We start from the raw sequence: 17,199 nt of genomic DNA on the forward strand, positions 1-17,199 counted from the left end.
CTGATCTGACTTGGGGAAGTGCTGTTGTAGTATAATAGGTACCATGTGCTCTGCACGCCTTCAGCTACATGCAGCGATCACCAGCTGTCTCTTTGAGCTCCACGCTCAGTAATTTAATTTGCACTGAGAAGTCAGAATGGTGCCCGGGTGAATTCTGCTCTACACCTACACTGAAGATTAATTAATAACGCAAACAGGAGTGCAATGATATGCACACAGGCATAATCGAGCAAAAAAGGGCATAAACACAGGCATGCAGGGCAGACGCACACAATGTTTCCCCCAGGATACCATCATATTAATTGCAAAAACTGTCAGAATAAGAATGTGCTCATAGGTCAAAATAACAAAAGCATTCCCTTTTGACCATCTCCCTAAAGGTCAGAAAGTAGGACATTCTTTCTAGAGAGGTTTCACAAACATTCTTGTTTTGAATTTAAAGCATTAATATATGAAATATTCGGCTTGCTTTTCAAACCCGGCTGACACCCCCATCCTCCACATCTGTCTTGATATAATCTCGTTGCCTTACTGTTTTACTCATCCGATGGAACTTTGAATCTAGGACACCACCTTGACAGGGAAAATAGGCCGCACATTCTGGGAAGATGGTGGGCTGGGATGGCGTGTGAGTGGGAGGGGGGAGAGTAACGGGTTTTCTGCCTTGAGGGGAAATCAAGTAAAGCTAAGTCCTTCCTCTCAAGCTCTCGATCTTCTTACCGTTTTTCTAAATGCTATCCTTTTCCTCACCTCTCCCATCTGCCGTATCTTCCTCTGGTTGTATGCCGAGAATGTGAAAATTTTACCTACAGTATATCTAAGATACTGGTTTATTAAAGAGCACCAGGAGAGACGAAGTACCTCTCAATCAGAGCCACAGTAGCTGCTGTTCCTCAAACATTGACAACATCAACAATAACAAAGAGGGAGTCATGGGATCAAACAGCAGATGTTGCTAAGCAACCACAGGCTCCATCACCGACAGCCCAGCAGAGGCAGGAGAGGTGGTACCTGCAAATAACGTTACTGAACACCTTGGCTGAGCATCAAAAGAGGTATACAAACTACATTAAGCGGTGGGATACCAGTGGAATTATCCTGCGCTCTGAACTGAAGCAGTACATAAAACTCCAACCTCTGGATGGAATATTACACATCTGTTTGGCCTCAGTACAAAACCTTATGTCATGCTATTTTTAAATGCTAACACCCCAGCTTTAATTTTCCACTGCTCTGGAATACGTTTTACTACGGAAAAACATATCTGTCAACTCCTACAGTGTCATGATAATAATATGTGACCTAGGGGACGCACACTTCCAGGTCTATATTTATATTCTGGGGCTCTACTGGAATATCTTAGCATAATTTACAGTTCAAAAAACTGTATTATCTTCCTCAGTTCAGCCTCTGTCTGAAACAAGCTGTTTTAGCTCCTGTCTCATTAAGACCCCCCTTGCAATGAGCCTACTCAGTTTTAACTGATCCCTCAGCAGACTACTTAAACAAGCAGTAGTAGCAGGATTTGACTTTTTCTCGTTCTTATATGAAATGGAAACTTCTCAAATACATCCTTACATGTTCAAGCCCGAATCCCATCTGAAATATGCGAGTGGACAGGGCGGACAACCGATGGAATAACCTTAGCGACAAAGGCTACCAACAGATGGCCATTTGTCGGCGTGCACAAACAATCTGACGTCATCAAAAGGAGGAAGTAAAGGTAACATTGCAAACGAAGTGTTCAGAGCAGGCTGAAGGCTGGGCTTTTGACCTGCTGGGAGCATTTCTACATACGTTTAACATAGACATCCGAAATCATAACAGTATAAAAATAACGAAAATCACAAAAAGCATAATATGTCCCCTCTCTGGAACTATCCATGATCCACGACTACATAGGTAGCATGGTCCAACATGTTTATATCCCAGAACATGGTGTGCTAAGCATAGAAAGCTATACAGAAGCAATACTAGTGATTAAAACAGTAATCTCATTTATATATCTTCTGAGCAGATCTGTGACCATAATGTCCAAAGGCTGGGAGATAGCATTGCAGGAAAGTAATACAGTAATACCTGAGCAGGGCTACACCGAAACAGGAAACACATAACATTGAAAATGTTTTTGTTACAGCTAAAGGAGTTTGTTTTTTGTAGCTTTCAAGTTTCCAGCTAGTAATGAGTAGACACTGGTAAACAACCCATTAATAGTCTAATGACTTGACAGTTGGTGTATTCCTATAGAGAGAGAAGCAGACATCAAACATTCTCTGAAAATACAATGGATTTCGGTTTACAGCATTTCCCTTGTGTCTTTATTGTGATCACCAGCTCAAATGCAACCGCCTTTTGATTTGCCGATTCATTACTGTTTTTTTAATTACATTTTGACTACTTTGCACAGCTTTTAGAAAGAGATTTCCTTAAACACATTTAAATGTGATGCTTTTCATTTCCTGATGACAAAAAATACAAAATGCAAGCAAAACCAATAAAATGGATGATTAACATCCTTGAGGAGATTTAATTAGGTTTGTGTCTACTTGTAAAAAATACTGTATATTTCAGAACAGTGCAGTCATCAAGTGTCTGTACTTAGAAAAACAATTTCCTTTAAGCTTTTGTTTAATTTTAACTGACAGGAAACATATCTGTGCAGTAAAATAACTCAGGTTCATGAATCAGCTATTTGCCCCGCAGGCCCTTGAATGAATCAGTGCTGGTGTGGCTCTTTCAACATAATCTCCTTTTCACCAAAACCCCGTCATTAATTGCTTTCCCTTCAAACACCCTATCTGCTGTTAATCATAATGATGATGTGAATTATATGCATGGCTGAGCAAATAGAGCTACTACAAAGTGGGAGCTGGTTAGGACAGATTGGGAATATGAAGGAAGAAATGTGAATTTGTCGTGTGACTGGCATCATGTAGTTTTTCAATCTTACAGCAGAGACTGAGAAATAAAATGGCATTTACAACAGAGGCAGTCATGACAAACAACCGCAGATGATTTAACCACATTATAAGCTGAAATAAATGTTCATTGAACCTGCACATGACCCCCTGTAAAACCACAACATGACATTTTTATACTTGTTTTCTGTACAAATGAAATAAACGAGATATAAATTGTTAATTAGTGAGCTTTAGAGGTGCTGGTGGCAGATTCTGTTACATTTGAACAGAGCCGGGCTAGCTGTTTCCAGTCTTTGTGCTAAGCTAAGCTAACTAGCTGCTGGCTGTAGCATCATATTTACTGTAACAAGACTAGGTCAAAACCTAGTATGTGGTTGGACCATGTATGAAACGCTAGAGGGCGTTGGAATAATTTGAAACGACAGATACAGGAAGTGGCGACAGTGGTGACCAAGCCCCCAGGAAGTGTGCCGGGCTTTGACTGAAGCCAATTTGACTGAGGGCCTTTCTCAATACCAAGTACGCCAAGTTCGACTCAGGAGTACAAACCTCCAAGGACGGGAGGACGTAGTACGGTCAACTGGAACAGCAGCATACTTGCTGACAGCAGCAGCTCAGCTTCACCACAATAATCTGACTGTACTGTGACAAAAAAATAATAAAATGAAATTTAATATAGACTAATCTGTTCATTTTAATACATTTATATTTATTGAAATGTGGTGACATTTGTACATATAGAGCCCCAGAGGCGCGCTATTGTTCTGTCCAGTAAAAACATGAAGCTTCACTTTACATTCAGATGAACTAATGCGGCAGCTACAATTGTTAGATTTCATCTGTGAGACCAACATTTATCTTCCAAAAGGAATTATAAATTATAAAAGGAATATATCAAAATGCTAAGGAGACATTAGAGCAGCCGATCATCTCAGGTGTCTCAGGGCTGCTAGCGGCTAAGATGACCAGCCAGTCTCACCCAGCCAGCGGCTCCAAAACAATCAAAATTCCAAACAGGCATTATTTGGATAAACTGACCACATATTGGGAATCTTAATGGTTACTTCCTCACCTGAAAAAACATTAAAACTTAATAAAGTGACATATTAACAGTCCAACAGCAAAAATTACAACAGTTTTTAGTCTGGCTCACTGATGGACACACATTCGTGTTTATAGGGCTGGTCCCTGCGGTCCAGTCAAAAGAAACGGGTGGCATCAATCTTCTCATCTAACTCTCGGCAGGCAGGTGAATAAGTGCAAATGTCCAACCGTCAGTAAGAAGTGGAAGTAGTAGTATACAGCATGTAGGGCTTTATACAGATTTCAGTGTCTTTTTTACATGAATTCAGCATTCAACTCCTCAGTGTGCCTGGAAGCATGAAAGTGAGTATTAAAAATGATAAGCGAAAATACAATCACAACTTGATGACAGATTTCTTATAATGTCCTGAATGCTAATTGCCTTTGACTGCAGTTATTATGCAAAACATTAGACCTCAACCCTCCCATCAGGAAACGTCCTCCAAAGGCATTGTGAATGATTAATTAGAAACGATCAACCCAGTGTTCTCACTTATAGCAGTAAAACAGTCTTATCTTTTCTACTCTAAGTAGCGTGTTTTGTCCTCAGAAGTGTCCAGGGAGTGAAATGAGATTAGTACTGAGGTTATTTTGCGGGCAGGCATTATTACATGCTTCAAATTAAAAATCAACACAGACGTTTGAATTTTGTTCCTGATGGAGCTCCTGTACTCTATTTATAGCTGGCATCCCACAGTGAAAAAATGTGCTAATATTTGCTCTGTAGACAGTGACAGGTGGTGTTCGGTTGGTATAATGCTGTGCGGCAGGTTGGAGCCAGATAAGCACACAATGAGAAGAGAGTTTTTATAAAAAGGCAACATGGCGTAATTCCAAGATGCAGAATGGACAGTGTGTAGAATCAACAACAAGATCCCAAAGGATATTTTTCCCAAAAAGACAGAGGTAAAATAATGCTGATGTGTATAACTGCCTGAGGTCAGATGATATTCAGATTGAAATTAGTGAAATATCACTGCAGAACCATTCCCTCTTGAGAGTGAAGATGAAGTTACAAACTAACTAAACACAGTTACACACCATTTATCATTTCCTCCACAATCATGTATTCATTTATTTACAGAGAAAGAGCTGGAGGAAAAGGCCTACAACTTAAGAAAGAAAACAATATTCTTATGAAAAGCAGTTTAAATTGTCTTTTAGTTTCTTTTAAAGCTAGAAGGGCAGGTATCCGGGGTGGTCCTCACCAGAAAAAACAGAAGCATCATTTTTCAAAAGCTGAAAATTGAACTAATTGACATTTTCTTTTTAACAATGGATTAAATGTGAAGGAGGCAACTCGTAGTGGTGAACCCACAGAGAATTTTGGCCAGAGTCTGCGGTCCTGCTCACTTCTACTGCACATTTTAGCATCTTTGGAGCTCATTATTTTGCAGCCTGCAATTTTACTGTTTTGGTTCACTCTCACCACCCTCATCAACCTCGATCCCAACCACATCAAGCAGCTATTTTCAGCAAAAAAAAAAACCCAAAAACAACAACAACTCCCCGCTGTACGCTACCTGCCAGCACTAAACAGCAGACAACTTGAACCTAAAAGATTGTCTGAAACATGACTCCAAAAGAATGTTTACATGCTCTGTATCTCCTGGATTATTTCAGAAAAGCTTGAGTAAAGCTCTTTAAATGCTCATTTATCTGCTTCACAGTGCCATGGTTAATCAAACACAACACAGCAACTGGGGAGTTTGTTCTTTATACAGACTGTTCATGATCTCCTGACAGTTATAGTTCACCATTGACAAAAGGGCATTAAATATCTAGGTGACTTGAACACTAAATGTCCATTGAAAGTGCCTTGGATCATTTTTATTGAGTGACTCTGCTGTTTGTCTATGCCTGACATGTAGGCTGCTGCTGTCTGTTAAATTAAAACTTTTGAAATTTTCATATTGGTCTGAGGCACCAAGGTCAATTTTCCTACCCAATGACCTGTATGAATATTTCATCCTGCATGTATCACTTCAACATTTTAATGCAGTTTCTAAATATGTAGAAACATGAATTTTAGTGTCTGGACCACTGAGGGGAAATCCAAACTTAAGTGTAGTAAAGTATGAGAAGAATAATCAACACCTATATTATAAGGTATAGCAAAGTTCACTGGAGGAAGAGTAAACATTTCCAGAATCATGCCTAAATAAAATAACCACATTAACAATGCAGACACTTCCATACTAAAAGAAATCTTTCCTCACGGCTATTTATTCATAAAGCATAATCACTCAGCACCGTGGAAGGATTGTTTTCATTAGCAATTCAAACAGGGTATGGTTTTCTCTTTGCTGATACAGATCTTTTCCCCCTGGAGTCTGCTGGCTCCCGTTTCAACATCTTCATCAACTAGAAATAGCTCCCTCAAAAGAAATCAGTTCATGAAATAATAGGTTTATATTTCATATTCTGTTTTCTTTTCAAGAGCAAATCTGAGGGAAAAAAAACAAACAAAAAAAACAAACCAGAATCCCCAGGTTTCCTAATCCCCATCTCAAGCTGAGTTCAAGGAAAACAGCACTTAGCTTGAGCAATCATTAGCTTTGCCATCCATTATCACACGAAAGCAAGCAAGTCACCTTTGAGAGCTGCTGATCTCATTTGAGACAGTGTATCTCTGCACCCCCTTTAATAGATGAGGGCTTCCCACAGGAATCCCCTCTAATGCAGTAGAGCACTTTAGACCCTTCCAGCTGAATGATGGATGCTAGTCTGACACAGCCGGATACCTCGGCTCCCCAGGTCTCATGTCTCTGTAGTATCAGGATATTAAGGGGGTAATCAATAGGAGTGCTCTAAGTAGTTATTGTATGCTGTGCAGTTTAAAAATGGCTCATAGAAACTTATCATATTTTGTGTGGTATTTTTGCCTTTTCTTAATATCAAATATAAGTTAAAAGATCCTGGGCTGGATTTGGCCACAGAAGGTTGAAGCTAAGGTTGAGCTAAGGTTGGTATAGAATTACCATTTTCACCATCCTAGTTGTTATTGTATTAGCATGCTAATACTTGCTAATTAGCACAAAACACAAACACCTGATGGTGTCAAAAAGTTGAGGGATTTTGACCAATCTTTTTTTCATCCTGAGGGGGACATGAATATCTGCACCATAGTTAAAATTAGAAATATCATGTAAATTGGTTAAACCTAGTTAAAATCATGTTTCGTTTTATTGACAGAGACCTGATACTTCATAATAATGTTATACTTCCATCTTTAGTATGAGGGGTGCTGTGCTTTACTGCGTTATGTTTGATTAATGTTTAATTCTAGTGTATTTTTAGTAAGATACAAATAAACACAGATTAAATTAATTTTACAACCTGAAAATCATCCAAAACTTGACTTTTTCAGCCCTGAATATAGCCTGCAGTCTTCCTCTCAGGCTGTAAACATTTCCACCGACCTCCAGCGATAAGAGAGTGCATCCTCTGCTGCTGAAAAGCGATACCCAGAGAAAAAAATGTCTTCATATGTACACTGTAATAACTGAAGGCAATTCAGATGAGCCAATTAACATTTTTATCAATTTAGACCTTCGCTCGTCTGGATTTTGGCAGCGGGACACTAGAGGACCTCTGTTTATGGAGATTATAGGGAGCGAATAAAATTAAAACTGTAAAAGTGGGGGGAGAGAAAAACAGGATTATGAAAGTGACGGGTCGCTCACATCCCCCACAAAATTAGGCCCCTGTGTACACAGCATGACCTTCACCAAGTTTGCTACAAGGGCACCGAAAATCATTTTTACATAAATTTCAGATAAGAATCAGATAATAGCTATGAACAGAAAGAATTCTAACTTAATCAAGTGAACTAAAGAACGGTAGCAATTTCATTTTCTTACATTTTCCACCAGCAGATCATCATCAGCTATCTGCATAATTAATATCAAGATGATTAGAAGAATCGGTTAAAAACTAATCTTAGCTAGTTTAAACATCAACAGCTCATCATGATTAATCTGACGACCAAGACATCAAGATAACTTATCTTTGGAGAAAACGATAAGTTCTATAAGTCTGTTTTGACCATGACCACATGCATACTGTGTTTCTATACAGCACACAGCGACAAAAGTTTTCCATTTTCACTTGACTTTACAAAGTTATTTTTAGGAGTGGGTTCCTTGGCTCAGATAGGGACATGATGTGTCAGAAATGGTGAGTGAAGTATGAATTTTTCAGCTGAACAGAACACCAAGACGGGATTTAGCTCTCCAGTGGAGGAACAGGTTCCGCTGATAAACAAATGCACGCACACACACACACACGCACACACACACACACACACACACACACACACACACACACACACATACACACACATTAAAGCATCTGCAGTACTTAATCTCTCTCTTAAACACACACACAGAATAACAATTGATGGATGTTAGGGCTTTGCTGTACACACTAAACAGGAAGGTGGATGTGGATGTGTGTGTGTGTGTGTGTGTGTGTGTGTGTGTGTGTGTGTGTGTGTTGCTGCAGTAGTGTGAACAAGCAGTCTCCCAAGATAGGGTCTCTCAGTTTCCCTGTGTTGCATAATTCACTTCACTTCAGGCCAGGAAACATTGTTGGTGTTAAAAACACTCCAGAGAGAACACACAGTTAGGCAGTACCATAATAATGAACTGTATAAGACACTAAAAGTGTGGTTAGCTTAAACACATCAGAGTTTATGGAGCTAAAAGAGAGATCCATGCATGTACTTAAAAGACGCCCTCATTGTTAAACTTGGCTGACAGGGATAAAAGACTTACCTTTGAAAGAACATGTGAGTTACCAAATATAACCATTTACAACATACAGTATATACTGTAGGCAATGATGTTATACGCTTGCCATAACACAACTCTCAAGAGCCTCAGAAAGAAAATCAATATAGAATATGATATGGAGCAGTTTTTAATAACATGAAGCCGAGGCTTTAAAATCAATATTTGCAGAGTGCAACAATGAGGATAATATACTCATAGCTTCAAATGAAACAGGCATGTGAAACTGTGGAAAAAAATATCACATCACTATCATGAAAAATTGGATTTGGTATGTGGATGTTGAGTAAGTGGAGGATCATTTTCAGCCTAAGATACAACAAAATCAATAAAGAATTAAATTGTTGTTCCCTGTAGGGAAATAGGAAAGTCTCTATGCAACCTTACAGACAAAACTGTGGTAATATGAACACCACAAATCAAATGTACAGTACATCTACTGGCAAAAGTCAGGAAACACTTCCACACAAAAAAACTGTTTAAATGATCAAATCTGATGATAATTAATGCAATAAACCTTCTCCACAAATGAAAAAAAAAGATTTTTAAAGATTCAACCAAATCCCTTTACACATAAATGCAGCATCTTGTTACAGTAAATCTTTTATACATCCCTGTGTCATCACACAAACTCTAAGTTTGTTTTGACTACAGAGAGATAAGACACCCACTGTTCAGTGTATCTTAAACTACAAACGTCTCCTGTTATCCTTAAACCATGAAGAAGAATTAAGGGGAATCTCCGTGGCACAGTTGGGATTTTAAGGCACTAATACAGAAATGATAGTTGTGGAATAAAGGACAGATGGCCTCCCACTAAGCTTTGATTAAACCCAGACCCACGACAGGAAAAGAATGGGGCTTTATTAAATTTCAAAATACCCAAAGCAACCGCAGGATTACAGTAAATCACAAGTAGACAAGTGTGACAGGAGGGGCATTTAGTGCAGTGAAGCACTTGTCAACACAGTGTGAGGTTGAGTAGCATTGTTCTCACCTGCCTGAACAAACCACACACACAAAAAATGCTCCAGGGTTTCATTTAACCTGCTCCAAACATGCTTGGTTTCACAGCATCCGAAATCCATTGAATACTACTCTTGACTGGGGAAAATGCACCCTGAGAGCGCAGATTTTTAACCTGAACTGGAGTTATAGGAGGATGATGGAAAATAGAAGAGATTCACACAGACAGACTTGCATTTTTTTCCAACACTAAATATAAGCTATAATATAAGAAACTTTCAGAAGGCCACTGACCAGGAAGAAATACAAATACAGATTTAAAAAAAGGAGAAATCTCACAGAACAGGCAGTTTGGTAAACGAAGAACACGATAATAATAATATTTCATTAATGAAATAGTCCCTGAAAAGTTCCACTGCAATGAGACTAAAAGAAAAAAAGAAGAGTTGTGTAAGAAGGAAACAAAAATAAAGTCTGTGCAGAGCTGTCACTGAGGTAGCCATGCTTTTGACAATAATCCAACTAATCAGACTGTTGAGGGGATTTAGCTCATGTAGTTCTCTTCTGACCAAACTGGAAAGAGTCAAAAGGTAGTCACACAAAATCCTCTCGGCTATTATTCATGCAGCTGAACAAAGTTGTATTTGAACATCATGTTCACTGAGTCATTTTGCAAAAAATAACATTAGCTGAATAGGAAAAGGTTATGGTTATTAAGTAAGGAAGGGGGAAAACTTAATTAGTGTAAAGAAGACTATAGACACTAATGAGTATTGTGAGCTTATTGGGTTAAGAATTCAGAGAACCCTGGTGGATATAGGATGGGATAAAATAACTTAAATTCATCAATGCCATGCAGGAGATACCTCACGACTACATCAACTGCTTATCTTTGAAACATGAAATCCGTTAGACAGGTTTCCTCCCTCAAAGCACACAGCATGAAAAGTCATTAGCAACACTTTATCATCTCATCTATCGTCAGTCTGCGACCGGTGAGACTGATGAGTGTGAGAGCATGAATTATGCAGAGTATAGGAGGGAAATCTGCTCAGTTGAATCATTGTCTGATATACAAGAGCTCAGCTAAGAGCACACATTGATTTAACTAGTCTTCTAAATGACTGGTTACTGTATATTGTATATGTACCCTGGTGAGAGCAAGATGCATTAATGAAATATTTCTTCTTTTAGTGTTAATAGAAGTACTGATGCACTAGGATATGAAAACATCTTAGATTTATAGGATTAAATATCTGTTTTAGGCATCACATTGTGCCTTTATTTTCATAGAATCTCTTTGATAACTGCTTTTTGTTTACTATCTTCTATTGGTGTCAGTTCTTGGAGCATCATTGTATTTTTCAGAGTAACTATATACAGGGCACTGCTGTAAAAGGTCATGTACTGTGTGCCAATCCAACCTTTCCTATAGACCACTGAAAGCATTGCTTTCATTCAGTGTAGTTTTTTCATAGCAGTATTCAGAGTAAACCTGGGTAATGTTTTCTGGAAAGACACTGCTACTGATTATTTAACTGTAAATTTTTCAATGCTTTACTTGCCACAAACAACAAACAAAATTCACTCCTGTTGCATAAGGGTGGGGGCAGAAACCACAGAAATGCATATCTTACAACAAATATAAGATAAAACAAAGCTATCTGCATAACAGAGTATCAGTAGTAGTAGTGTTTTTTTTTTAAAATTTGGGTGAAATAACTCTTTAAACAGGCTTCCAAGGGTTCATAGCCAGATTTGTCTGTATTTGTTACTCTATTCTGCATAACACAAATCCAAATGCTCCATCAGTCCCCAATTATCATCATCTTATCACTTTCAAAGCATAGGAATCCATCCCTTCAATCTCTCTCTTTGACACATTCCCTTCATCATTATCCTGTATATTCCCACAATTCCCCCCCATCGCTTCTGCTCCTTCTGCTCCTCCTCCTCCTCCTCCTCCTCACCGGCGTCTCCCTGACTCACGGGTTTCCAAGTCTTAACGAGCCACCAAGATAATTGCTCCTTTAGGGGCAGCGCTAACAGACACCACTGCCTCCCGCGTGTCATTCAGTCAGGCCCCTGTCAGGTTTAATAGCACCGCAGGCTGTATTCACTGCCAGAGTTCCCATCCAGTCGAACCTAATGACTGTTGAGTCCACTAATTTCAGATCAAGCTCCTCTCTGTACTGCAAAGCACAGCAATACAAATTGCATATTGGGGCATATTTCTCAAAGGAATAAAGTGTGAGAATCTAATAGAAGCACACTTGAGACGTGTATTCAAGAACTAAATGATGCTTATTTTCAGTTTTTTGGATTTTGCTATTGATCCCAATGCTGTGCAGCAGATCCAGGATATATTTAGAGCACTACTAGTATAAGCACATTTTTACTGAAAACAATGCTAAACCCAAAGACACAATCTTCCTGCATTCAACACAAGTCTTTCCCAAGGCTACGTGATTTTAAACTAATGCAGACTGTAGAGAATAGATGTCCTTGGCGCCAAGGGAAAGTGTGTGTGTGACTTCTGAGATACAGAAAAGGTCCTTTCTGCTTCAGTGTGACATGATCCAAAGGGATGGCTTGCACTCCGGGCACATGCTGTGTCCTCTTCCGTCCTGCCAGTGGCTTTGACCTCAACAGATGCAAGCGGGCAGCTAAGAGGGACGATGGGGAAATGCTGTACATGTCATGTTTTCTACTGGCCAAAGAACTGAAGAGTAGCTTCATTGATGTCCAGAAATAGATCTTTTTGTGTGTGTTTTTTACTCATGAAGAGACATGACTAAAGCAAATATCCTGGCTGTTACTGAAATTTTACCTTGTCAGCTGTCTGTGCATCCTGTCCTGAGTTGCACAAATATAGAGGAAGATATTTGGCTGCAATATATGGTCGTCACAGGCACTAATGGATTAGATTTGCACACTGTCAATAGAACAAAAATATTGAAAACACACATTACCATACCTGTGGTGACAGTAAAGTATCTAAAAACCTAATGGGATATTTCTAAATCATTTCATTTTGTTATATTCATCCTTTGGGAACATGATACAAAAGGAGGTTTCCAAACACAGGACTGTGAATATCAACAGCAACATTTTCAAGGGGAAAGTCTGACCTTATAGTGGTGTTAGCAGAAAGCTCAGGTCGTCACTGAATTAATCATGTCAGCATGTTTAGTAAAAGCTTTCTCCATGTGCTTTTGAGAGCTCTCCCATAAAGCAATTCAACACCCAAATCACCATCCAATAGAGCGCTGCCATCTCATCTCACTGTCGCTCTACATCCCCATTTAAAACAAAGTAGTGTGCAACATGATGAGCACTGATGCTAATGCTTTTAAGCTGCACTAATCAATATTTTTAGGTTATTAATGGGTCAAATGACGATTTCTGATCTGAGAAGTGTCTCATGTAGTGACAAACAAAAACCAACTCTGCAGTTCCCCTTTATTGTTTTCAGTCTCACCACTCACATCAACCTTGTTTCCAACCGCAGCAGGCAGCTGTTTCTGGCAAAAAGAAGAACTCAGATAAACCCACTGTATGCTACCAGCATGGCACCAAACAGGAAACAGACACATTTAGAAACTAGCCGGTGGCATTTAGCTGCTAAAGAGTCAGATATTTCCGTCAGGAGTTGGTGGTGACCAAACAGAGCTCAAAGTGGTGAGAAACATAACTCCAGATGAATGCTAATGTTGCTCCATGTTCACCATATCAACTTTATTGTGTTTACAGCTTGTGCCAGTGCCCCCTAGTAACCAAAAAACCCCAATTAAATCAGTTATAGTACTGATGTATCTGTATATACTGTGATGTTTCAGCTTAAATTCAAACACCCTGATGGTATATTTACTGTGATAGTGATTTTCAGTCATATGACCCAGTATCACTCCGTGTTGTCAATCCAATACATTATGCGTCTGCATAGCTGACAGTTTAACTGAAACTAAGTTAACTGCATGTTACAGTTACGACTTAACTGTGTATATTATCATTAACTGCAGTTATTTAACAAAAGTGACTTCATGTCTATATTCTGTCAGTAGACAGGACACAAATAATCCATCACTTTTTTTTCTTAATCACACCTAATTTGTGTGAATATGTGGCAAGCAGCTGCAACGTCGCCTTATTTGCATTCCGACAGCCAGCTTTGACGCATCGCCACATGCTGGCATACAGACGCTGTCCTCTCTCCAAATTGCCTGCTAAGTAGCTTCTGGACATCAGCAGTCACCCTGTCTGCCTTTACTGTTTGTGAGTGCTGTGTTCACATTTTTACAGCCTGATTCCTCTGGTGGCTCTCAGACACAAACTGCTTCTGTCATCAGGTGCCGAAATCCAGCTGGATTCTGCTCTGACAATATCATTCAGCTTTTTCTTCCTCCTCTCTCTCTCTCTCTCTCTCTTCCTCTCGCTCTCTGACATAAACAGCAGTGAGAGAAGAAAAGCACAATGCGGAGGCTGCTGCTAACAATGTGACACAAACAGTGTCTTTCAAGATAACATGATGTTGGTTTGGTTGTCACATTCTCTCATTATAAAAGTCACCATGGTAATGGTTGAGAGCACGTTGATGTTAGTTGTGTGGAGGAAAATAATACCAACGCCTATCCATCAATGTTTGCACAAAAAAACAAGATTAGAAATCTATGGCTATCAACAGCCAACATCCCAAGACAGTTTAATACAAGCTGTCACTTAACTTTGACATCTAAGGCTTAAACTATGAAACATAATGCACCCAAAGCCAGCAGAGAGACTCATTATAGCCTTAATCCAATAAGAAAACTTTTAAATCCCTCACACACTCAATATTCAATAATTTATGTAGAACATTTCCTTGAAAGCATGCAGAAACCGAGCACATCTTAGTAGCTGCAAAATTAATCAGTTGTGTTTAATGAAAGCTGGCATGGACAGCTGATTATTCACCAAGCATGAATTCAGGACGAGGCAAAAGCAGTATGCTAGCATTCATGGCAGTGAGAAGCTTGAAGGCAATGTAGCTGCAGAGAAGGAGCATTCCAGACAACACTTTCACACATCGGTGAGACAGCAGAGCCGCAGGCAGCAAAACAGCTCCTCACTCTCCCCCTGTCACTGACGCTGTGAGCAACGTTTGTTACTCTGACCCTTCACTCAGCAGTCAGTCCTGCACAGTACTTCACACTGTAGTGGGCCAGGAGCAATCTTGAACATTTGGTACAATATTTGATGAATAAAAACATGAAGCTTGCCTCTTTTCCTCCTGGTAGAAACTAATCGCAAATAACTAGAATAAATCCAGTCACTGTCACTGAATGGTTTTTGTGATCAATCTATAAAAAAAACCTAAAAAATATAAAGTTTTCTTTAGTGAATGGCAATAAATGAATGTTTGATTAGTTGATCGTCTGAAAATTAATCGTTGACTATTTTAATAATTGATTATTATGAGTCTTTGTTTTTTGGAAAAAAATGTCCAGATTCTCTGATTCCAGCTTCTCAAATGTTAATATTTTCTGGGTTTTTTTAGTCCTCTGTGACAGTAAGCTGAATATCTTTGGGTTGAGGACTGTTGGTCAGAACAAAACAAAACATTTGCAGGACGTCACCTCAGGCTTTAGGAATCAAACATTCTTTTACCATTTTCTGACATATCACAGACCAAACAACTAATCGATTAATTGAGAAAATGATCGACTGATTAATGGATGATGAAAATAATCGTTAGTTACAGCCCTAATTTACACTGTAAACTACCTCATGATAAATCATGTTTTTGTGAGCTAGAGAAGTGAGGTCCCAATGAAGTCATTCATGTATTCACTACTTATTGTATAATGAAATAATTGCACTTGTAGTGTCTGTTTTTACAAATTGGTAATCAACGTTAGGGTTTCAAGTGATGATTTCATTCATTATCAATTAAACTGTCCAATATCTTCTGATGATCTCTTTGAAATGTAAAAAAAAAATGTGAAAAAATACATAAGAAAGCCCATCTTTAAAACAAAACATCTTAAATGTCTTGTTTTGTTTGACCAACAATACAAAACCTCAAAATAGTCCATTAAAAATGACATAAAGCACAAAAAAGCAGAAAATCCTCACATTTGAGAAGCTGGAACCAGCAAATATTTGGTATTTTTGCTCAGTTTAACAACTGAAACGGTTAGTCAGTTACTAAAAAAAATGTTTGCCAATTAATTTCCTGTGGACTGAGTCAACTGATTTTCAGTTTCAGCTCTAAATCTTAAATTTCACTGAATAGTAGTTTTGGTGAAGCACGATTGGCAGTAAGACCTGGATCCCTCTCAATGAAGTGAAGCAAACCACTTACAACTTAGACTTAACAACATAATAAAACAGCTTGTAATTGTACAGCTTTGTACACTTTAGTATATCCAGCTCAGCTACATTTGGCAGCAGGACAGACAAAAGCTCCCCAGTAATAAAACACAGCAGACCACTAGCCTACGAGCAGCCAGAGGCACATATCGTCCTGCTTTCTCTCTCTCTCTGATAGATTTTACTGCATTTTATTGGAAAGGAAACATTTGTAACCAAACCCAAACATTAGTAAACCCCCTCACACACACTGCCTCACTCACTTTCGTGCTTTGAAGTTCCCCATGTGTGCCGCGGAACTCCGGGGCTCTTGATGATCGCTCTGCCGGCAGATTTCAGGGCATCCATCCCGAGGTGTGTCTGCTCTCCGGCAGGTGGATTCCCCAGTCTCCGGAGCACAGGGAGGTATATAAATATATATATATAAAAAAAACAACCTGCAGGCTGCGATCGACGGCGGATGCGCTAAAGGAGAAAAGGCGAAGCTCAATGATCCAAGTTCCCACCCTGAATCTCTCTCCTGTTTCTCTCTGTACCCCTCTGGAGACTGGTGATCAGCTGAGGGCAAACACATGCACACACTGCACCGTTTCCAAAGTTAAGGGCGTGTCCTTCTAACCTTGATGGGCTGCGAAGCTTCTTCTCAAAGTGCTCCAGTTTGATGGAGCGACCTTAATGAAAAATCATTACAGTATTATTGCAGCGTAAAGGACTTACACTCACTAATGAGTTTATGTCTAAGGAGCTTACAGTTGCACTTTTTTGTCTCGGAGGATTTTCTGTGTTTGGTTTGGTTGCTTCACTGTTGTCAGTTTTGTTCTTAAAGAAGGACATTATCCCTTTAATTATAGTATTGATATTTTAGCCTGCATCAGAAACATTATTGATTTATTTATCATAATACAGTGATTCTTGAAGCAAGTTCAAGCTTCATAAATGCAATTTTCTCCCATCAGCCCCTGTTTTTTCCAGGTTGGGTCTCATTGTTTTATATATTAAAACAATGTCTGAACAAATCACGACACGCTTGAGGCAAACAATCAAGCACCAAATACAAAACCAGGCATAATTTCAAGTAAATGGTT

The 17,199-nt window shown here is 39.1% G+C and overlaps 1 protein-coding gene across 6 annotated transcripts in view; it reads right to left on the reverse strand.

Moving 5' to 3' along the window:
* si:dkey-71h2.2 (low density lipoprotein receptor adapter protein 1) overlaps positions 1-16,714 on the reverse strand; it is a 49,781-nt gene extending 33,067 nt beyond the window's left edge. For 5 of the 6 annotated variants that reach the window (XM_067572196.1, XM_067572198.1, XM_067572197.1 and 2 more), the window contains exon 1: positions 16,378-16,714. In XM_067572196.1, coding sequence (XP_067428297.1) covers positions 16,378-16,462 — 85 coding nt within the window. In that variant the 5' untranslated portion in view covers positions 16,463-16,714. The remainder of the gene's footprint in view (positions 1-16,377) is intronic. The other variant, XM_067572200.1, reaches the window with a different exon arrangement.
* Positions 16,715-17,199: the final 485 nt, after the last annotated feature.

Source organism: Thunnus thynnus, chromosome 18 (genome assembly GCF_963924715.1).
Source record: "Thunnus thynnus chromosome 18, fThuThy2.1, whole genome shotgun sequence".
Taxonomy (NCBI): domain Eukaryota; kingdom Metazoa; phylum Chordata; class Actinopteri; order Scombriformes; family Scombridae; genus Thunnus; species Thunnus thynnus.